The 24,773-nt window shown below is 34.8% G+C and overlaps 1 protein-coding gene and 1 long non-coding RNA gene across 2 annotated transcripts in view; one reads left to right on the top strand and one right to left on the bottom strand.

Moving 5' to 3' along the window:
* The window catches only part of LOC141485807 (uncharacterized), a 28,527-nt gene extending 14,719 nt beyond the window's left edge, over positions 1-13,808 (bottom strand). Inside the window, exons 1-2 of the long non-coding RNA XR_012467476.1 lie at positions 13,680-13,808; positions 13,439-13,619 (exon numbers count right to left, since the gene is read on the bottom strand). This is a non-coding gene — a long non-coding RNA (uncharacterized lncRNA). The remainder of the gene's footprint in view (positions 1-13,438; positions 13,620-13,679) is intronic.
* The window catches only part of Cubn (Cubilin), a 117,538-nt gene that overhangs the window by 27,375 nt on the left and 65,390 nt on the right, over positions 1-24,773 (top strand). Inside the window, exons 15-27 of the mRNA XM_023160245.2 lie at positions 240-427; positions 3,936-4,086; positions 4,221-4,417; positions 7,610-7,760; positions 8,121-8,480; positions 8,562-8,748; positions 13,455-13,615; positions 13,803-13,984; positions 16,687-16,840; positions 16,896-17,092; positions 21,584-21,770; positions 22,076-22,257; positions 22,700-22,865. Coding sequence (XP_023016013.2) covers positions 240-427; positions 3,936-4,086; positions 4,221-4,417; positions 7,610-7,760; positions 8,121-8,480; positions 8,562-8,748; positions 13,455-13,615; positions 13,803-13,984; positions 16,687-16,840; positions 16,896-17,092; positions 21,584-21,770; positions 22,076-22,257; positions 22,700-22,865 — 2,463 coding nt within the window. The remainder of the gene's footprint in view (positions 1-239; positions 428-3,935; positions 4,087-4,220; positions 4,418-7,609; positions 7,761-8,120; positions 8,481-8,561; positions 8,749-13,454; positions 13,616-13,802; positions 13,985-16,686; positions 16,841-16,895; positions 17,093-21,583; positions 21,771-22,075; positions 22,258-22,699; positions 22,866-24,773) is intronic.

Raw genomic sequence — 24,773 nt, 5'->3', positions numbered from 1 at the left:
AACAATCAATAATATTATAGAACTTTATCTACTTACTTTTTGTTATGCTCAATAATAATAAAATTCTATCGTTCTTTTTATAGTATCTCCCGCCTAGGGAGATACTATAAAATAATTTTCAAACCATTTTTAATGCCTAGGCATCAACGCCTTCTAGTTAAACAAATAACTTAACGTTTTTTCTGACACTGTGTGAGTTTTTATATTTCAATCTTTCGATCAAATGTAATATTTTTCAGGTACCCCGGGCTGTGGAGGTGTATATACGGCAAGGAAAGGTACCATCGAATCGGTACAATCAACAGATGAGTTTGACTTTATCATTTGTCAATATAGAATCCAACAGAGCATCGATACCAAAATCAAAATAACATTTTTGAAATTCGACCTAGGCGATGACGCAAAATGTACATTCAATTATGTAGAGGTATGTTTCATAGTAATGAACTCGCTCATAAGATTTTAATTCGATTAGGGATTAGGTGATTATGAAGTAGAAGACTAGTTTAGACTGGATAATCTATTGAACTTTCAAAATTGAATGTGAGATTTGCATAAAACTCTTCAAAATTCACGATATTATGCTATAAAAGTCTAGACACTTCATTTTTACTTTTCAAATCTGTTGATTGCATTTTTTCAAATGTATATCTACATCAAACTTTTGATTATTTAGTAGATTGTCAAAAAATATGACATATATAAATAAAGGTGTTGCGAATAAATTCGTTGAAAAAGTTTTTATGATCATCATTAAACCAAGTAACCCACTATGACGTTTTCAAAAAATATATTGACTTTTGTAGATTTTGTATTTTTTATGTCAATTCATTAAAAATTTAGAAATAACATGGAATTGGATCGTTCTTTTATTTGCCAAGATGGACATTATTGTATCTGTATATTTAGAGTAGGGAGAGTAAGTGTAGGGCTACAGCACTTAGGCCGCATGTGACCCATTGTACATCCTCCCGAAAAGTTGTCCTCCTAGGTCATCATCCATCCTATCCTTTCCAGGAAGGTGGACAGGTCACTAGAAGGCATCTTATTTATATCGGTAATATTCATGACGATTTTCTGACGTTAACCTAGCAATAAAATATACCGCCTATAATGATAAAATATCAATGTTTTTAAAGTTTCTAACATCTGAATACTACAGTTTGATGTTGGTGCTAGTTAAAAATAACAAATTTACGAACCAAATCAAAATACGAATTGAGCTTGCTGAATACAATATTTAAAAATTATTTGAATATATTTCAAACAGAATAGATCAGTAATTACGAGAATATAAAAATAAAAATATAAAAATCGGTGACATTTAAAAATAATAGTCAGGAATTTTGTCCAAATTTCTAGAATGAGGTGGTGGAAATTGATAATATGTGATAATATGTGTTCTTGAGATGCTGCTACGGAAAACAGTACATAAGCTGAAAATTCTTTGCATGATTTTTTTCAAAGCAAAATATTTTGATTAGCATTTTTCTCAATTCAGTGGCAAAAATATCATAGCTGTCTAATTCATGTCAATATGTTCTCTTTGACAATCGTCTATCATTCTGACCAATGCATGTCTTGGGGGCATTTAGACCGCATTATTTCATATATACCCTGTACCTTAATGGACATTCTTTTTGCTGTCAGTACTTCCAAGGCGGGATTATAATACATTTCTGAAGAAAATCAAATATTCTAATTTGTCGATGTTTTTCACATCCCGACGATAATGGAGAAACGAACATGAAATTTCAATATTGCAATTGACGAAACGAATGCAAAGTACAACTTCTTGTGATTATTGTGATTGTGATTATTGAGAAATCGACACATTCTATATCTGTATCTGTAGAGTAGGGAGGGTAAGTGTAGAGTGTAAGTCCTCAGCACTTAGGCCACATGTGACCCATTGTACATCCTTCCGAGGAGTTGTCCTCCTAGGTCACCGTCTATCCTTTCCAGAAAGGTGGACAGGTCACTGGGAGTCATCTTCTTTATATCGGCAGGTGTAGGCCAAGACTCGCCGAACACACACTCTCTTATTGACGATAACTCCGGATACTCGCATAAGAGATGCCTGACAGTTTCTTCTTCCTGTTCACACATTCTGCATAGGGTTGTGTCCAGTAGCCCCATAATATGTAGTTGTTTTCTGACAGTGGCCAGTCAGAAATTCTACTGTTAAGCGTAGATTTTTCCTGGTCATCGCCAGATATTTCTTCGGCGCCAGTTTCCCAGGGTCGCCCAGGGTGATCCTGGCAAGACTGCATCCTTTGATTCCATCCCATCTCTTTAGGGATTGAGCATGGGTGTGCCTTTTGGCTAGTTCCTCAATTGTCGAAGTCATCAGGCCCTAGGTAGCACCGGGCCCTAAAATTCTTAGTCCAACCGATTCCTTGGTTGAAGAGTCGGCAATGCGATTACCTTTACTCCTGTCCTGCCCTTTAACCCACCTCAGGATAATGTTATTATCTACCGAGGCTTTGACTAAATCTTAGTGGCACTTTAGTACTAGCCCTGAGGTAACACGTTGTCTGTTCAAAGCTAATAAATCTTGTCTACTGTCAGTGCAGATTGTTATGTTTTTGCCAGAAATTCCTTTCCTGGTTATTTCTTTTGTGGCAATTGAGATACCAGCCAGTTCTGTTTGTACCACGATGGTATTTTTCCGATTCCCCACTCAATCCTTAGGCTTAGTGATCTGAAGTAAACTCCACATCCTGAGCCTTCTATGGTTTTTGAGCCGTCTGTATTTATACGTATTGCATGTTTTATTTGTATTTTGTAGGGTTTATTAAATATAAACCTGGGTTCAATTGCATCAATGGCTTGCCATAGGCTTAGCCTGAATTGACCTACTCCTACTTCAAGGTTTACACCAGCCGTGCACAATCGTAACAAGGCATTTAACGCAACCTCCTTAACTTACAGGCCCAGTACAGACCAGTAACTAATTAATGTTTGAACAAGCCAATCGCTTTATTTGATTTAATTATTTTTGGATGGCCGTTGCTTGTAGAACTTTCGGTCCCCATACAATGGCTCCGTACGTTAACATAGGTCTTATTATTGCAGAGTAGATCCAGGCGACCACACGGGGCGAAAGACCCCATGTGCGTCTATGTTTATTTTGTATGATTATTCATCAATTTTCCAATATTATCACTATTTTTATTCAAGAAATTTTCATTTTTAGTTGAATAAAATAGTGCAAATTGGTTTTTTATATTTTTATATAAAACAAATATGAAATTGTGGCAAAAACCGAATCTTGTTTAACATCAAATTGAAATTTCTTCATCACTTTTACAATTATCGATTACTACTTACCCTTTTCCATTAAAAAGAAAGAAGAAATAATTTGTATGAATGAACTTTCACTCCAAGTTATATAATATGAGTATATTCTATTTGGCAGCCCATTATAAGGAAAGCCAGCATAGGAAAATTAGAAAGCGCGAGAGTCGGTTAAATTGGGAAAAAATTGCTATTTTAAGCATATTAAGCTTCGTGAATTGTAAGAAAAGTTATTAGGAAAATGATATTTCTTTGGAAGAAATAAAAAAGACTTAACAAACGACCAACTCAGAAATTCTGCTTAGAAATTAATTTTGTAATTCATTTGAATCTGGTTGACAATGTTTCAATTGTCTGGAAGTATTAACAATTTTGAAACCTAAATTTTTTTATACAAAAAAATTGATGATGTTAAAGAATGATAGGAATTGAAATATTCATATGGAGTAAGTTGAAAAAAGTAAAATGCAATAATAATAAAGTCAAAATAAGAATGATAATTATGATTCAGAATTCCTAGAATCATCACACACATGCTCCTAACTATTTGTAATTATTTATTTTGGTCAGTTCTTTCTCTCAAATTCAATAATAAAATTAAACTACAAATATGATATATTCCTTCAATATTTAAGCTACACGAGGGCCCAGACGAACAATCACCATCTATTGGAAAATACTGCGGAAACAATATTCCAGCTCAATATATTTCATCGGGCAACCAAGTCACCATCGTATCTTCTACTTTGACCCAAGTGAATGGATGGAAAATCAAATACGAAAAAGGTAAAAGAGGGCCAAACTTGTGGGATTAATTCCTACATCTACATCAGAAATAAGTTTTCATTTCAGAACCATCAAAAGTTGAAAGTCTAGTACTTTTTTTGTTATATTTGCCTGTAGTGTGATATTATTTTTAGTTTGTGGCGCAACCTATGTGGAGAGCAGTGGTTCATTCAACTTAACTGGAGGATCGGATGATTTCTTGAATTGTGTTTATCTCATAGAAAGGCCACCTGGAAATAAAATAATTTTAACACTGAAAATTGTAATACCCTATTACCGCTACAGAACAATACCATATAGAAATACACCTTGTTTCCCAGGATACATTGAGGTGAGTAGAAAAGTAATAGATATGATATTAATAATGACGTAAAGTTGAAGGGAAAATATTAACAATAAAGAAAATTACGGCTCTCTTCGACTTTGAATCCGTTTTCAAGAAGTTACTATATTGAGGTCTCAATTTGCCTACTCCCCAGGTCTCGTCACTGGTCTTTGCATGGGTCTCAATCTGCGTGACAGTAATGATCTCCATGAATGAGGTAATCTTTGTAAGTCATCTCGTTCTTTAAGGCAGCGGGACGTTTTTCAATTCCATTAGCTTTGTGGATTATCTTGGCCTGGAGAGTTATTTCGGTGGTAATTGTTTTCGAGGTATATCGTGTGGCCTGTTTCAAGATGATGTTTGAAGAGGAATTAGGCTGGATCTGATTTATGGACAGCAAGATCATGTTCATAGGCTCTGTTGGAGACTCTTCTGTTGGTATGGCCTATGAAAGTTATGCAGCAGGTGGAACATTTCGTATTGGGTATCAAGCCCTTGGGTGTTCGTAGGAAAATGTAAATTTAATTGTTGCCTGTGAATACTGGAATTCGGCTCAATTTGTCAGTAACTCCATGAATATAAGGAAGAAAAGCTTTTGGGTGGTTCGCCTGTTCATCTAGCTATTTGGGATGTGGGGTATGGGTTTCCTGAAGTTGGATGGATCTTTGGATTTGGGTTTCAAGATAGTGGTTTTGGCGAAAGCCGGATTTGAGCCCGTTTAGTTTTTTGGACCAATATGGCAGGCAGTGAGTCTGATACACCCTGTGCATGAGATAATTTAAAGCGGAATTCAATTGGGAAGGGTGACGATAAAAAAAATGTGCGACAAGGAATCATTTAATATTGAGGTGGACGTCCAGGAATGGAAGTGAGTTGTTATTTTCGAGATCCATTGTGAATTTTAGGTCGGAATGTGAGAAGTTGAGGTGACTTAGGAATGTATGGAGACTTCTAAATCCATGAGACCACATAACAAAGATGTAATCTACGTATCGAAGCCAAAACGTAGGTTTGAGGTCAATGGCTCTGGTTTCGAAGTCTTCCATGAAAAGGTTTGCAAGGACTGGGGATAGTGGGAAATACATGGGGCGCCTTTCACTTGTTTGTAAAATAGTAGTGCTAGACATGCAGTGGCTGATGAGGTTGAGAGTCTTAGGGAATTTGGTGTTTCGTTTTGAGGACGGATGAGGTTTCGGAATGTAGGATATTCATGCATGTTTTACATACAGAAAAAAATATTTTTAAACGTCTTTTTCTTGAAATGGTTGAAATTAATAAGTCTTCTGTTTGTATAATAAGAAAACTGACATTGATAATCTCAGCAGTATATACAGTAACTTACTAGAACTACATCAAAAACATAATAATAATGAAAATTGTATCTATCAATAACTCTTTCTTTAAAGTCAAAGATTTAGAAATCATCATACTCATTGAAAAATGACATTCATGTGAAGGTATGACATTTGTCAAACCCAAAGTAATCCTATACATATTCAACTTTCTTCGTCAATTTATATGTTCAATTGATTGTTTTTGACTAATTTTTACTATAAGTATGATTATTGTTTTTCAATGGCGAAAAAACCCACAACTCAATAAATTATAGGCCCTGAAGAAGCTTCCCATTAGAACCGAAAGCTTGGGAAAGTAGAGCAGAGTATTGATTTTTGATTTTTTGACTGAGAGATCCTGCTAATCCAGTTTACTATATATATATGAAACAATGAAACAAAAATGAAACAATTCGTGGACACAACACTCCAAAAAAGGGGGGCAAACCGCGGACACGTGTTTCTGGCTATTGGCCTCATCAGCGCGGTGCAGCCAAGTGTAAAGAAAGGCAACACTTGTTTGTCGAAAGCAGGAAACAACACATACGCACGGAGTCAACAACAGAAGCCAACCGCACATTTATGGTTCCAGTTAGAAGACCTAGAATTCCTAGGCTACATCTAACATGACCACGTAGGCAGCTATAGCTACCTGCGTGACATCCGGGTCCAGGATATAAATACAAATAGAGATTTTATCGAGTGTGCATGATACAAATCAAAAATGAAACAATTCGTGGACACAACACTCCAAAAAAGGGGGGCAAACCGCGGACACGTGTTTCTGGCTATTGGCCTCATCAGCGCGATGCAGGAATTCTTGGTCTTCTAACTGGAACCACAAATGTGCGGTTGGCTTCTGTTGTTGACTCCATGCGTATGTGTTGTTTCCTGCTTTCGGCAAACAAGTGTTGCCCATCTTTACACTTGGCCACTCATCATGGTGGCCACCATATATATATATATATATATATATATATATATATATATATATATATATATATATATATATATCTGAAGTTTTCACGGATAGGAATATGCTGAACTGGTTTTTCCGGGTATTTGATCCGTGTATGTGATATTATCTCTAATTTCACCGACGTTTCGACAAAATCTCATTTGTCATTATCAAGGTGTGCTGTTACGTGTTCAGAAGTTTGTTGACCTTGCTCAACTCACTTCTTACTATAATGGTAAAATGGTATTCGTTATGTGTTCAGAAATAGAGTAGTCCATAAACCCTCTATTACCTACTATTTAAATGTTGTTGAGTTTTACCTGAGTTCTTCTTCTTCTTAGTTGACCTCATCTCCCCGTTAAGGTATCGAATATGAAATCTGAAGTTTTCACGGATAGGAATATGCTAACCTGGTGTCCTCAGCCAAAGCTCAGAATTGTACAGTTTTCGAGATGTGAACCTTTGAATATAGATTATTTTTTCCTTTTTTTGCAGTTTTTGCTCATCAATCGAGAGCTCCCACTTCTGGTTGGGATGGAATTTGGATGTTCAGCAACCAGAATTAGTTTTACATATAATCTTCTTCAGTTATAATAGATGCCGACGTCGATAATTTTTCATACACTGCTTCACATTATCTCGATAATCTGAGAATGTGGTGCTGTGATATTTTCCTCAGATAAGCTCAAAATGGATGATAGCATCTCACATCATCTGTATCTTTCATATACCTGAGAGTACTCTCCAGATATAATGAAGGGGTTCATATATATATATATATATATATATATATATATATATATATATATATATATATACGATAGAGAGAATCTCCATTTGGTTTTTTAGGATATATATTGGAATATTTTTGAGATGTATGAGTAATCTATCTTTTGCAATTCATAGGTTAGAGATGGGGATCATGAAAATGCAACTTTAATAGGAAAATACTGTGGATTCAAAACAATCAACATAACATCATCGCATAATACTCTGTGGATGAAAATGCCAAGAAGTTTTAGATCTATTATAGCAGAGTATTCTTCTGTGGATGTTGGTGAGTTAACCTGTTTCATTTCTTTACTGTATTCTGCTGCTTCACTGAATTCATCTGCTTCACTGAAGTCATAGTCATTAATATAATCTGACAGAAATAATTCTTGATAGGTAGAATTAGAACCTCTGACCTGGAATAAATCTACAATGAAAATATTCTCTTTCGATGCGCATTTTGCTAGTTGGCATCATCAGGAGATGATGCCAATTTCATTTAGAATCTGCCAATGAGGCAGATTCTAAATGAAATTGTAGAGCTCATAACAAATTAGATTTAGGGTTGATTAAACTGATTTCTGTTAAATGGATTTTCACTTTGTATGACGTGGAATCATTGATATTATTTGTCGTATTCCCACAGGCTGTGGAGGTATTCTTAGAAACAAGTTCGGAACTATTTCGCCATCAGTTGTAGATGGCAGCTACGCTCCTTCTTCCTCGTGCACATGGCTCATAATTGCGCCTCCACAAAATGTGATACAGTTAACATGGATGACTTTCAATTTAGAGCAGAGCTACGACTGCAGCTATGACAATGTTCAAGTTTTTGACAACAACACAGATTTAGGAATGGGCGGTTTGATAGGAAAATACTGTGGATTCAATGCACCACCCATACTTCTCAGTTCTTCCAACATGATGACTGTTGTATTCACTTCAGATGTATCTATTAACATGGATGGATTTTTGGCATCATACACATTCATTCCGGAAAAGAATGGTAAGGAATAAAATGAAGTGGGAATTGTATACGAAATGAATTATTTCAAATGTCACTGAGTAACAACCCATCTTACTTTAGTTTGTGGTGGAAGCTATTTTACGTCAGCAGGAGTCATAAAGTCTCCCAGATATCCTGAGGAGTACCCAACCAATAGAGAGTGCACGTGGATTATACACGTGATGCCAGGTCAACAGATAATGCTGAATGTAACCGAATTCGATATAGAATCTTATTCTGGGTGCAGATATGACTGGCTAGAGATAAGGTGAGTATAGCATTCGTTGGATTCAATTACTTTTCAACTATATAGATTGTATTTTCATAAATAAATGTTCATTTTTAACAGGTTTAAAAATGACCAACTAACTTATAACATTAGTATATATGACGACAGGTACTTTAAATGAAATTGAAGCTGTTAAAATTTAGGTACTTTCCATAAGCTGGATATATTATCCGGGAATAACTCCAATTTGAATCAATAACTTGATGCAGTCAATTTTGTTTAAGAGTATACAAAAATCAATTGAAGTGCAATTTCCCTCATCAACCAGAGCTTTCGAATTAAGATACGATGAAAGGATAGAAACCATTGTATTGAAAGAACGTAATTTTTATTTGGCTTTGAACAAACTCTGAATACTGCTAAGACTCAGAGTTGAGCTTACGTCTCGAAAAAGCTATAACATTCTGATAGTATATACATTTCAAAAATATCCCAAGTAAGTGACACAACGAGAAAAGAAATCCAATGTAAAGTAAAGTTAGATTTTTTGAAGGAAAAAACACAAGCACTACAGGAAAATCCTCTCAAGGCGCTCTCAGAGCGGTGCCTGTGCGAAAGTAGCGATTCACATTGGATTTGAATCCTTGGAGATTGACTCAGTTTGGAAATGTTCTCAGGAAGTTTATTCCACATGAACGTAGTTTTACAGATGAAAGAGTTCAAACTTCACTGTGGTGAAGTTTGAAGTGTACTGAGTTGAACCTCAAAACGATGAGAAGCCACAATCCGTCGCGTATTTCTGATATGTACCGCTCTTGGTGGAATCAAATGTGCCACGTCACTTGAACACTTCCCGTAAAAGTATCTATAGAAGAAAGACAAATCTCCAACCTTTCTTGTTTCAGGCTATCAAGGTTGCTCGTGATGTTCGCATCTAAAATCAGGCAGATGGCTCTTTTCTGGATGGAATCCAGTAAAGAACACTCACAAAAAAAAAATTCCCATTCACATATTTTCCTATTAAAAGAATATGGGTATTTGAATTTGAATATTATTCAAAAAAACAATCAGATAATGTTAAATTTCAAATATTAATGAAGGAAAACTGTTGATGATATCTTATTAAGTTTGAAATAGAAATAGAAGAGGTTCTTCGAATTTTCAGCGATAATAACCCTCGTCTCCAATTTATCATGGGAAGAAGAGGATGAGAACTTCAGAGTTTTATTTTTTAATTCCAAATTAATAAGGATACAATATAAGACTCTTTATATGTCTTGGTATAGCAAATTCGGCATAGCAACTATGGGCTACTCTCCACAGTTAGTCACCAGTTCAGTTTTTAACCGTGTTCAATATAAGTAACCCTTTTTTTGATAAGCAAATTTATCAAATATGACAAGTTACTCAATGGGGTGAACTAAAACGTTTGCTTCTTCCTCACTTTTATAAAGTTATCAATTACAGTTTTTATGTATTTTCAGCATGCAGAATGTGAAAGAACCCAAAAAGTGTCCATAAAATATCTATAAACATTTTTCTTTAAGGCTTTGCTTATATTCATGACGATTTTCTGACGTTAACCTAGCAATAAAATATACCGCATATAATGATAAAATATCAATGTTTTTAAAGTTTCTAACATCTGAACACTACAGTTTGATGTTGGTGCTAGTTAAAAATAACAAATTTACGAACCAAATCAGAATACGAATTGAGCTTGCTGAATACAATATTTAAAAATTATTTTAATATATTTCAAACTGAATAGATCAGTAATTACGAGAATATAAAAATAAAAATATAAAAATCGGTGACATTTAAAAATAATAGTCAGGAATTTTGTCCAAATTCATAAGCTGAAAATTCTTTGCATGATTTTTTTCAAAGCAAAATATTTTGATTAGCATTTTTCTCAATTCAGTGGCAAAAATATCATAGCTGTCTAATTCATGTCAATACGCTCTCTTTGATAATCGTCTATTATTCTGACCAATGCATGTCTTGGGGGCATTGAGACCGCATTATTTCATATATACCCTGTACCTTAATAGACATTCTTTTTGCTGTCAGTACTTCCAAGGCGGGATTATAATACATTTCTGAAGAAAATCAAATATTCTAATTTGTCGATGTTTTTCACATCCCGACGATAATGGAGAAACGAACATGAAATTTCAATATTGCAATTGACGAAACGAATGCAAAGTACAACTTCTTGTGATTATTGTGATTGTGATTATTGAGAAATCGACACATTCTATATCTGTATCTGTAGCACAGCACTTAGGCCACATGTGACCTTCCGAGGAGTTGTCCTCCTAGGTCACCGTCTATTCTTTCCAGAAAGGTGGACAGGTCACTGGGAGTCATCTTCTTTATATCGGCAGGTGTAGGCAAAGACTCGCCGAACACACACTCTCTTATTGACGATAACTCCGGGCACCCGCATAGGGCATGCCTGATAGTCGCATCTTCCTGTTGACATATTCTGCATAGAGGTGTGTACACTAGCCCCATATTATGGAGGTATTTCCTTAGTTGACAGTGGCCAGTCAGAAATACTACTGTTAAGCGTAGATTTTTTCTTGTCATCGACAGATATTTCTTTGGCGCCAGTTTCTCAGGTTCATCCAGGGTGATCCTGACAAGACTGCATCCTTTGATTCCATCCCATCTCTTTAGAGGTTGAGCATGGGTGTAACATTTGGCTAGTACTGCAAATGTCGAAGTCATCAGGTCGTAGGTGCCACTGGGTTCTACAATTCTCAGTCCAGCCGCTTCCTTGGCTAAAGAGTCGGCAATGCGATTACCTTTACTCCTGTCGTGCCCTTCAACCCACCTCAGGATAATGTTGTTATTTACCGAGGCTTTGACTAAATCTTAGTGGCACTTTAGTACTAGCCCTGAGATAACACGTTGTCTGTTCAAGGCTAATAGGACTTGTCTGCCGTCAGTGCAGATTGTTATGTTATTGTTATGTTTTTGCCAGAAATTCCTTTCCTGGTTATTTCTTTTGTGGCGATTGAGATACCAGCCAGAGTACTTCCAACAGGCGGGATTATAATTAATTTCTGAAGAAAATCAATTTTTCTAATTTATCGATGTTTTTCACACCCCGACGATAATGGGGAAACGAACATGAAATTTCAATATTGCTATTGACGAAATGAATGCAAAGCACAAATTTCTTTCGATCAAATGACGAATTATAGACCAATTTCAGTTTAACCAGTTTTATCTGAAATTATTGAGAAATTGACACATTCAAGATTGTCTGAATATTTTGAAGTCAAAATCATTATACAGTGGGCAATACGAAAACATACTGACAGGAGTTCTCAGTATTGAATGACATAACCCAAGTCTAGCTAGAATTATATTCGAACAAAAACATGTGGAGTTATTTCATAAGATCTGAAGAAAGAACTTCATACTGTGGATTCATTAAATTCTTCTTAAAAAATGTATAAAATAGGTATCCGAAGTTTAGTTAATAATCGTTTCAAAATTATTTATTGAATAATCAAATCAAATCACTTTAAGAAGATCAACGCAGTAGCACTTGTGCTAACTGAGTTGAACTTCACCTTTTGTTATATCAGCAACTAGCTCTGTAATTTATTTTAATATTTGTATGTAACTACAGCTGGGAAACAATAAAGACGATTATTATTTTTATTATTATTAGTAATCATGTAGAACTTACAAAGTTATAGGATAAGTCAAAGAGCATTTTGTACATTTTGTAAAATTAAACCAAACTTATAGAATATGAAAGATTGTCATATGTATACAATGATGGACACAATGATTGACACCGTGTTACAATTTTCTTTCAAAATTGTGTCGTCTTTGTCCAAAATTAGAAATGATGTGTCATCTGCATACATAACGCACGTATTCTCAGCAACCATGGCCCCAACATCATTACAATATAATATAAATAATAGCGGCCCCAACACTGATCCTCGAGGTACTCCAATGATCAAAACTTGATTATGTGAAATACATTTATAAACTATTTTCAGATCTATGATTCACTGAAACGAATTGACTCCTGTTTCTGGTGAAAGACTATAGAGTCAAGGGCATTTCCTCTTATTCCATATGAATATAATTTATTTAATAGTATCGTGTGGTCGACGCCGTCGAATACCCCGCTGAGATTACAAAATATTTCAGCAGGGTGTTCACTAGCCTCGATATACTTCAATATTTTTTAGTTAAAAGCTGTCACAGCAGTAATAGTGGATATATTGGATCGAAAACAATGTTTAATCGGGGAGATAATGTTATGCCTCTCATGAAATATAGTAAACGATGTGGGTATATGCATATTTAAATATTTTTGAGAAACTAGATGGAACACTAATGGGCCTAGAGTTCTCTAAAACAAATGGATCCGATTTTTTGTGGACAGGTACAAGTTTTCTGGCCTTCAATTTTTCGGGAAACACTCCTGTACTGAAAGACAGGAGTGTTAGAAAGCAATATGTTTATATGGAATAATTAAAAACGGAACTCAGTTGTGCTGCATATTATAATAAGACATTGGATTGCAAGGGATCGATTTTGGGATATGAGTGTGAGTGACGGAATTGTATCGTATTGATGGGATAAGGAAAATAAGAGTATATATGACCTTATAATAGTTTATGCGAACTCGTTGAAAAGTCAAGAATAATATAAATAAGAGAAAAATGATCAAATCGGGCCTGAATTCTACCTTATTTGTATTCCAGAAATGGCGGCACATCAGCTTCTCCTCTTATCGGCAAATATTGTGGTACCGAGATTCCCAAACAGATTCCTTCACATGCCAACAAGCTGTACCTGTTTTTCAAATCAGATCTTAGCAGAACTGGAAAGGGCTTCAGAATAACTTGGTCTTCAGCAGCAACAGGTATCTGAAATTTAAAAATACACATGAAATCCAAACAGTAAAGCTGTTTGTCATGCATAAGAACCTGCTGATAACGGCCAAAAAATCTGGAAAATAGCTTTCACACAGTTATCTCCAGCTGTGAAAGTTAACATTCTTTGATCAACTCTAAAATTATTTTTGATTCGTGAAACTCTTTCATTTTCAGGCTGTGGCGGTGTTCTTACTTCACCAACTGGTTCTATAATCTCCCCCCACTATCCAGAACCCTACAGCAGGAATACAGAATGTATGTGGAAGATAGTTACCAGCACCGGATCCCGAATACAAGTCATATTCGCCGATATAGATTTAGAAAAACATGTACAATGTTTGGCAGATTATGTCCAGGTAATTTTGTACTGAAGTTATTTTCACAATTGATAACGGCCATCTTGTTGAAGCTACATCTGTCAAATTGGTTATCATTTATTAAGTCTGTTTGGACGGATATAGCATTCAACAACATGTGCAATTAATACAATTGTTTTATCAAAATGGGTGTTCTGTTCGGGCAACGTACCGCGCGCTTCGCTAATTTTACGGACACCATAATCGTCCTACCGAGAGGATTATTCGCAATGTGGTGGATGACTTTGGGTCCACTGGTTCAGTAAACGATCGACCAACACCCGTACGTCAACGAAACACAAGATCTGCCGAAAACATCGCCGCTGTCTGTGAGAGTGTGCAGGAGAATCCCAAGCAGTTGATTTCGCGTCGCTCACAAGAATTCGGCCTTTCGTAGACCACAACTTGGCGAATTTTGCGTCGTGACTTGGATCTGTACCCGTACAAAATTCAACTGATGCAGGAAGATAAACGACAATAGACAACGACGTGGTCATCAGAAGAAAGCCTTCCTGGATGACAGACAGCACCTATTCAATATGTACACGACTGTTGTGAATTTGGAAGACTTTGAAGATCCATGTTGGTGTGTTCCAAAATTGGAGAAAAACACACCGTTCTGTATGCATCATTCCAAAGGAAATTCGTTCAGCTACATTCTCAATAACCAGTGGCGGCTCGTGCATTGGAGAAAAGGGTAGGCTAAAGTCTTAAAGACTATATACACACAGAAAAGCCCGCCTCCGGCGTATATAGTATATAGCTCTGGGTATATAGTAATAATAAATAAAAAAAATCGTCAGCTGTGCGCCCAGATGAAACATCATGAAAACCCATAAAACGTTCTACCACATTAACATCTTTGACATATCTAAAAACGATTGAAAGTTGTGATGTACAGGTAATATCGGTAGTTTCATCAATTTCCCATGCAAAAAAAGAAACACTTTCAATCTCCTTGCTTATATTTTCCTTAATAATATATGCCACACTGTCTATAAGCTCATTTTGGATGGTTTTTGAGGTGCCCGAAAAAACGCTACCGTTTAAAAAAGTGCCAAATTGTGAATCATATTTGCCCCATAACATTAAAAGTTCCTTGTTATTCCGGCGATTAATCGAATCTTTGGTCTTTTTAAATTCGACCGATTTTCCCTGACCTGATTATTAAAAGAAATTATGGCCTCTTTTTGAGCTGTATCTAAAGCTGTTATTTTAATTTACAAGACGAAAATATATGCTCCTTATATTCAAAATGTCTTTCTGTAGAACGAGGTAAATTTTTTAAATCGGAGTATCCTATTTTAGACCACGTTTGGTATTCGGTTTGTACGGAAAATAAAACACAGGGCAAACAAAAAAGTTTTTCCCGTTTAATGGAGCCGGATAACCAATCGCATTTATCGTACTAACTAATATTAAATCTTCGATTTTGTCGATTATCTAACGTTTTAATTGAAATCAAATTTGGTTGAGGCCTTCCCAGAGTTTTAATAATGTAAAATTTATTATCATAAGATAAAGACTTAAAATTATTTGTCAGCAACCAATCGACTATATCGTCAGATTTTTTAATTTCGTCCAACTTATCCATAATAAATGAAAAAAAACTTACCGAAAAGTGAAAACCAGAAAACACCTTAAAATTGAAAGAAAACACTTTGAAAACAAATTAAAAATATTACCAAAAAGCACTGTTATGATACAATACTGCCTGTTTTATACACAAATAACAAATATTATCAGGAAACACCAAAACGATTTACCGATATATTTTTTAGTCCCGGTCCGTTACGGTATACCGTCCGAATAATTAAATAAAAAACAAACGCAGTCGTACACTAACGGAGACCAACTGGAGGCTAGCCTCCTCTAACGCTATAATTTCTGCAACTGAAATTACAAATCGGGACGTATAGGCTTGGCTCCCTTGCAACGTATGGCATTTATTATTTCGAGTTGATGGTTTATTCGTTATTCGTTCATGGGCGGTGTGTTTGAGTTTTGATGAAGCAGGATACAGTGTGGTACGTACCACGTAGTGAGTGATAGTTTTTTTCGGGCATATTATGTATTGATATTAAAAATTAATGGTAAAGTAATGATAACCAAGCATTTAAAAAAATAATCCTAATTATTTGTCAATATCTTTTAATTTATTGCTATGAATATCCTCAAATTTTATAGGGAGGCTAAGGCTCCCTTGCCTCCTCTGACGAGCCGCCGCTGTCAATAACTTTGATATTTTATATAAATGGCTTTATAATATACTACCAAAATGAATAAAATGTTCGCTGAATGGGCTCTGAAGCGGTTGGCAACTGACACTAATTTCCATCGAAATATTATCTTTAGCGATGAGGAACATTTCTGGATGAATGGGTACGTGAACAAACAAAATTTTCACACAGCGGTGCTCGAAGCCAACATAAACCATGCCATCGATCAAATTCAGCCTGATTTGTGGTCATGGAAAATTGGACGTTTTAGATGAAATCATATACACATTTTGTTTTATTTTAATTTAAAGCTAGGAAGCGCTCGTTGAACGACTCTTTATAATTGCCGAATAATTTTAATCATCATATTTATATGTCATAGAAATATTATACTGGACAACGAAAAGAAACATATTTTAGTACAATGAATATTTATTTTTTGACCTGTTCTTGTCGATGACGGTAAATGTGTTTTCTTTTAAGTTATTTGATGGATTGACAATCAACTCAAATTCTCTTGGAAGATTCTGCAACGAAATAGTTGAACCCATAAAATCTACAAGTAATAAAATGCTGGTGAAGTTTAGATCGGACGTAGCATTTCAAGGACGAGGGTTTCAATTGCAGTACACAACAGGTATGTGATGAGCTACTGAATAATGTAAAAACTATAAAACAACAAATATTTTCAGTCTGCCACAATACTGTGAAAGGTTACCGTGGAGTTATAGAAAGTCCTAATTTCCCCAACGATTATCCCCAAGATGAGGACTGCTTGTGGGAGATAGTGGTTTCCAATAGAAATAAAATCAATATTACCTTTTCTCATTTTGAACTGGAAAGGTCCCTTACATTCGCTAACAATAGTTGTCTCTTCGACTATGTAGAGGTAAGAAAAAAATTATTATTAATGGAAAACATATTGTAATGACCGGAGTGATCATTCATTTTATGTTCATGTTAAACATGATGATTCGTTTATATTAGATCGTTTCAAAACTTTTGTCCATTTTGTTGTCATGAATAGAACAGAATAGAATAGTTTATTGGCTACATGATACAATTGAACAAATATTTGTAGAAAGTATAAACAAAAAATTATAAATATATGAACTTATATACAAATAATATACAAATATCACAATGTTAATAAATATAGTTTAAAAAAACTAAAAAACACGCTTTTAAAAAACATCGAACTAAAAAGCTAAAAATATTTTTTTTAAATAAGCTTAAACCAACGAACGAAAAATACTAGTATTATTGTGAAAAAATCGACGGGCGCCTGATATACAAAAATATGGCACAAAGCGCCCACGCTTTTTTCACAATAATACTTGTATTTTTCCTTCGTTATTATTTTAAGCTTATTTAAAAAATATTTTTAACTTTTTAGTTCGATGTCCTTTAAAATCGTGTTTTTTAGTTTTTTTTTAAACTATATTTATTTATCATTTTTTAGTCCGATTTAGTGACAAAAATATTTTTTTTTAATTCTTATCACTAGTATTATAAATCTTTAACAGACGGTGCACGAATGTAAAATTACTCTCAAACAACATAATAAAGTTTGAGGTCTCAAATTCTATAGTAATACTGAGATGCAGTAAGTCTCCAACAGAGGGCGGACAGTTGTGAAATTTGTTTCAAAGTAAAGAGAAAATTTGCAGTAATATTTCCAAAAAACAATTCAGTCCTAATGTTTTGATTCGAAGCTTCATTCAAAATACTAATGGACTAAAAATATTTTTTCAGTGAATAATTTTATTTTTCAAATCAATCTTTTGATTTGATATGTATGTCAAGCACCTTAATTCTAATTTTTCGATTTTTTGAAATATTTGACTAACTGAATTTTTTAGGTGTACAATTTACGATAAAGTTTTCATTGTTGAAATCCATATTCTGGTTTGCTTTCAAATAATCGAATTAGATTTTAAAATGTATCTTCCGTTTCGTTCAAAACTTTTTTCTATACTGAACACTTATAATTATATAAAATATGTTTTTTATTTTGATTTTCTTTTGAACAACCTATCAAGGAGGTTACGTATAGCGGCATCTGCCCGCGAATGGCTTAAGCAATAATTGATAGTTACGTACAGCGCCATCTGCCGCGAATAGATCAAGCAATAATGCCGATAAATCTGTCAATATAGATCCCGAGCATGAGAGTTACAAACAAACAACCATATATACAACAAACAGGTGAGGCTAATATAAAGCGTGTAATTGAAATGAGAACAATCGTTACTCGAAGTCACACGAATTATCTGTTATATAACATATATTTATCTGTGGAATAAAAACAGTGATTCAAAAAAAAAATGACTTCAGTTTTTGCTTGAAACGGTAGAAACTGAGTTGTTTTATGTGACATGGTAATTTATTATAAAATTTCAAATTCAATGAATTTTTCTGTGAGGTGCTCAATCTGAATCTCTCAGTTTCCTGATCTCGTTGGATATTCATGTTGTAGAGACTGTAAAATGTAGCAGGATATATTTTTATGAATTTCAATCATTGTTTCATATATGAAGGCTGAAGAAAGCGGCATAATTTTAAGGTGATTAAGAAGTGGGCGACTCTTTTTTGCAATACAAAATTTTTTTGGAATGACAAGAATCCCTCATAACACTATGCCGTATACCATGTGACTATGGAAGAGTCCGAAGTAAGAAGATTTGATCGCTCTGATACTGGCCAATTCCTCTAGTCTACGAATCATAAATATTATAATTGATAATTTCTTGGCCAGTTTGTCAACATGACATGACCAGTTCAATCTGTCGTCTATATGGATCCCAAGTAGCTTAACACATTTACCCGAGGTTGAATTTGTATTTGCGGAAATAATAGATTTTGATATTTACCCCCGTTGAGGAGAAGCCTATTTGAAACAAACCAGTTACTCGCAGACTTCAAGGCAGGAATAGTCAAATCATGCACATTATTGTGACACTCCACCAAAGTGGTATCGTCCGCAAATAGAAAACATTTTTGGGAAGTGTATGGAAATATACATCATCCATATATAGAATGAACAAAATTGGCCCAAGTACAAAACCTTGGGATACACCATGTTTGACAGATTTCATATTCGATTTAATCCCATGTAATGATACACACTGTGATCTTTCGTGCAAATAGGATTCAAAAAATTTAAGGAACAGTCTACGGATACCATAATAGGAAAGTTTCTCAAGCAGAATATTATGCGAAACACAATCAAATGCCTTCGATAGATCACACAATGTTATGAATGAATGTGTTTTTGTAGCTCAATGAATATTTCTTCTACTGTGTTGTGGTGTACACTGATCGATGGAGAATTTTTTACAATATGCATTGACGCTGTTAATTTTTAAATTTTTGTCCTTCTCAGCTTATTACTAAATGATGTTGAGTGATTTTCGAATAATTGTTCTCTACGAATTCGAATGGAATGAAATCCCGAAAAGTGGGTGCCCCACGATAGGATCGTTACATGTTTTTTTTTAACACAAGCACTACAGGAAAATCCTTAAGGCTCTCTCAGAGCGGTGCCTGTGCGAAAAGCGATTCATATTGGATTTGAATCGCTGGAGATTGAATCCATTTGGAAAAACGTTCTCAGGAAGTTTATTCCACATAAACGCAGTTCTCCAGATGAAAGAGTTTTTAAACAGTGAAGTTCGGGGTGTACTGAGTTGAACCTCACAACGATGAGCAGCTACAGTCCGTCACGTATTTAAGATATGTACCGCTCTTGGTGGAATCAAATGTGCCAAATCACTTGTACACTTCCAGTAGAAGAGAGACAAATCTCCAACCTTTCTTCGATGTTCCAGGCTATCAAGGTTGCACGTGATGTACTCGTCTCCAATCAGGCGGATGGCTCTTTTCTGGATGGAATCCAGCAGAGCTCCATACATGGGAAAAATACTCCGAAGAAGGTCTGATCTGAGCTTTATAAAGCATCAAAAGTTGCTGAGGTGTGTACAGTTTTCTGCAAAGTGGATCTTCTACGACAGCAGGAGACGTTGAGAACAGTAGTTGGACACCGATGAGCCACCCAGGCACTTCCTAAAAGCGAAAACCCACTGAAAAAAGAACATGGTTAATGATTACTGTATGGTGGTCAACGGCTGGTGTCATTCACTTTAACTTTCTGCAACCGGGCCAAACCATCACGGCAGAGTTCCATTGTCAGGAAATCGACCAAATGTACCAAGAATTAATTCAGCAGCAGTCGACACTGGTCAACAGAAGCGGTCCGAAACGCTCGTTCGCACGTTTCATGAATCACCATCGGAAAATTGAACGAATTCAGCGTCGAAGTTCTGTCTCATTCACCATATTTCTCAGACCTCTCACCAATCTACTAATATATTTTCAAGCACTTCAATAACTGTCTCACCGTTAGTTAGAGCCTTAACCAATCAGGACCAGCCAAAAATGACCTTCGTCAACTTCATCGAATCCCGAGCACATAATTTTTATGCTGATAGAATTCATCGACGACGGCAAACGTGCACTGATTCAAATGACGCTTTTTCGATTGAATTGAACTATAATTCACTGAGATATTTCAGTTTAAAATGCACTCATAAAAACGGTCAAAACTTTTCAAACAACCTAATATTATTGAGGTTTTTGTCATTTCTTCATTATGATGTTTTCATGGGGACAAAATAGAATCTGAACGATTTCTGGAATCTGAGTTTGAAGTTACTCAATTCTGGATTATAAATTACTTATTATTGTGATCTAATCTGTAATTGTATTATACAGTCCATAAGACCTACAAGTTCGGTAAAAGGACAATAGTTTCGTATTTTGGGGAACTAGATCGAACATATCAATGGTTTTTTTTGATTTATTCGCCAATATCTAGAGTTGTCGAATTTCGTTTTTTAGCTCTACCGTCTCCATTTCGAATGATATGAAAAAAAAGGCAGAAGAACTTTCAAAACTATCTCATATTTGTTATGAAAAACACACCACAAAACCACAAAAATAGACATAATTCATATATTCTCAGATAATTCTATATCCTCTGCATTCTATTCCATAACAAACTTCAACATTATTTGATTTTTCCAAAAAAAATATAAGAAGATTTTTTGATACCTGTTACCTGGTATATCAATTGCCAGACAAGGGGTTTTTCCTACATGCTGATTTAAATATTTTATGATTTTTTCGGCGAGCATAATTTTTTAAAGCTCATTCGAAACTCATTAAAAATCCACATGGGTTGAGAAGGAAATATACGGTTTCTTGAATCAGATCCATAATTTTTAAAATACTCTGTAAACATTCGAGAAAGTTCTCACTCTTTCACAATTCATTTTGATAACTTCACTATTCTTATGAAAGAAACATATTTCTTTTGCAGATAAGTTATGCAGAAAGGCCATCAGATGCATTCTCCGATGAAAAACCGACGTATACAAAATATGGCAAGTATTGTGGGAACCAGAACCCTGGTCATCTTAGCCTCGATTCAGATCACGTACAAATTCATTTCGTTAGTGACAAATTATTACTTGGATCTGGATTTAGATTGGAATGGGAGATGGTCGGTAAGTTTTTTCATGTATGAATGAAGACTAGTGAATAGTAGGTCGACCAGAATTGTTATTGGAATGACACAGAATTGTTATTTTCTTAAACTTTGTTCAATTCACTGAATAATGTTTTGGTAATCAGAACTGCAATCGAACTGCAAAATAGATATGGGTTTAACACATTTTTGGTAGAGGCTATTCAACCCACAATTTTGTTAAGAATGTTATTTCACAGTTTTACACAACGATAGCTACTTTCTATCTATTTTTTTCTTTCAAAATCTTCATAACTATTGAAAATTTACGACTAAATTTTATAGGATGTGGAGGACATCTCAAGCAAAATCGCGGGACTATCAGTTCTCCCAACTATCCAAATCCTTATCCTGCATCAGTTGTCTGCGAATGGCTTATAGAAGTGGATTATGGAAACAGTGTAGAAATTGAATTCCATGAGATTAATGTTGAAAAGGATAGTTCGTGTTCATTTGACTCTATCAAAGTGAGTAAAAGTTTACTTTTCAAATCTGTTACCAATTTCATATCGACTTTCTCCTCTAAATTTTGAGTTTTTTCTCGAGATCTCGATATCATTCTCGAAATCTTCTCGATTCTTGAAGAACAAAGTCTTGGAAAAACTCAATATCTCGAGAAGAAACACCCTTCCACAACTTTATGATAACTCAAATGTTCAGTTAAAATACGAAGTTTGTAATAATATCATTTAGGATATATGATGGAATTGGATGATATTTTAAGAAAATTCATAACGTATTCAAAAACATTTCATTGTGAGATTTTTCACTAAACAGTTTTACAAAAACGCAACACGTGTTTCGCCATACTATGGCTTCTTCAGACGTGTCTTACACGTCCGAGCAAGTGAAAATAGACCATACATTGTAGTTGCAAGTATACACTCCTGACATTATATTTCTTTCCAGATTTACAATGGTTTGGACGACACTTATAATCTCTTGGCTACATTCTGCAGACAGAAATTAAAAACTGTTGTATCCAGTACTGGCAACTTTATGTTTGTCAGATTCGAGACAGATTACAGTTACCAAGGAACCGGTTTTATAGCCAACTTTACAAATGTTCCAACAAGTGAGTTACCTAGTTATATATTTATAGTATATAGTTGTAGTATAGTATACATTTACTTGAGCTGTGACCCGTTCAACTAGGGTGAGTTTTAAATAAATTGACAGTGGAAAACATTTTTGAAAACAAGCTTTTATTAACATGATCTAGAAAGATGTAAATGAATTTTTAATTGATTCAAACACGTCAGTTTGTTACATTAATGATTTATATGATGAAAAGTTTGTCGCGACATTTACCTATTTTATAAAAACATATATTTTTACTCTTGAAGTCACTTATGAAAAGATTAGGTAATATATTGTATTCTTATTTATCTGCAGAGGTACCCAAATCCCGCGTCATGCTTCCATATCATATTATAAATTGTGTAATGTAGGTAGAAAATTGATGGGTTTGAATCAATTCAAAACTTGTTATCTTTTAATTTGGAGTATGTAACTGAAAGCTTAGTTTTAAACATATTTTTTGGTGTTATTTTATGATGGACACGTTTCTTAGTCTGTTTATTTCATTTAATGCAGCAATGTTGAAATTGATGTGGCAGCCATCTTTTTTCTCGACATTTTTTTTCGCTTTCGTTTCATATCATGGGGCTATATGAAAATATAGTCGACCATTTTTAAGAGTCAGTCATATTGGACTTAGAGTGAGGTCATTTTATTTGATACACACATCATGGGGATGCATGAAAAAACTGCCATCTTGAGCGGTCGATCATGTTGAATTTAGAGTGATGTGAAATCATTTTTTGCATTCTTCTCAGCGAAAACTTTCATTGATACGTATTATAGGTGGTCCGCCATATTTGATTTGAGTGACGTTATGTTGTTTCTTTGATACTCATGCACCTGAGGGTGCATAAATAAGCTATTCCGTCATCTTGGGCGGTCCACCGTATTGGATTTAGAGTGACGGAATCTTGTTTTTTTGTACATTATTCTCAGCATTCTCTTACAATCTGACCTAAAAGATCACTCACCATAAAAATTGATCTGATTCGTTAAAAAGCTGAGTTTATTTGCATGCATGTGAATAGGTGTGAGCCACAATAAACCCTTGTGGGTTGCAGTGGAGGGTGGAATGAATCTACTCACTTTTGACCTAACCTAACCTAACCCACTATCGTTACCGATACAATGTTGTAAACCTGGTTCAAATGGTTATTTATTTCTATTAAACCGCGTATATTTCGTAAACTTATCTCTAGTTGATCATGCGAATGAATCACCATGAAATGTTTGTTATACTATTGTATACATACATATTATATAACATAATACGGTCCGAAGTCGAGGTCAATGAAAAGAACAAACACTGATTTAAAAGGAAGTTATGATGAATTTCATACTGAACTGCGGTCCTTTCTCTCAGCGTAGTTATGATTCCAAAGAGTGAAACTAGTAAATGGAGTACTTCAAGAATAGTACCAGGATTAATGTATTTGAAAACTAGGGTACATTATGAGATGAAGCACTCAATTGTTTCAACATATTAGGACATTATGTCACCGTTGACTTGAATCTTCGTATGTTACAATGACATTCATTCGCTTATTTGATATCCCAGCCATAGGACTCTTGTTTAAATTGAAAGAAGTAAATTTCTAGGAGTAATGCTATGAATGAATTGACTGCTTCAGCGTGTGAAGTTATCCAATTTGGCGCTGAGGAGACAACAAGACAAGTATTTTTTATTCCGAAAAATCGATGGCCGGTGGCATGGAACACTGTCATTTAGAATAACAGTGTTCCATCTGCCATATCCATCTTCCATATACCATATTGTGTATAGTTTCTATGAATTTAATCTGATTCGATTCATTAAGGGATATTCGGAATATATACTTAATAACGAAAACATTTTTTTTGTATAATTCAATATTCATATAGAAGTAGTTTTCTCGAGAGG

Source organism: Leptinotarsa decemlineata, unplaced genomic scaffold (genome assembly GCF_025532065.1).
Source record: "Leptinotarsa decemlineata unplaced genomic scaffold, Ldec_3_MD MMD2_tig00026336_RagTag_RagTag, whole genome shotgun sequence".
In the NCBI taxonomy this organism is placed as follows: domain Eukaryota; kingdom Metazoa; phylum Arthropoda; class Insecta; order Coleoptera; family Chrysomelidae; genus Leptinotarsa; species Leptinotarsa decemlineata.
The sequence above is the reverse complement of the archived record's forward strand: the minus strand, read 5'-3'. Positions and strand labels throughout refer to the sequence as shown.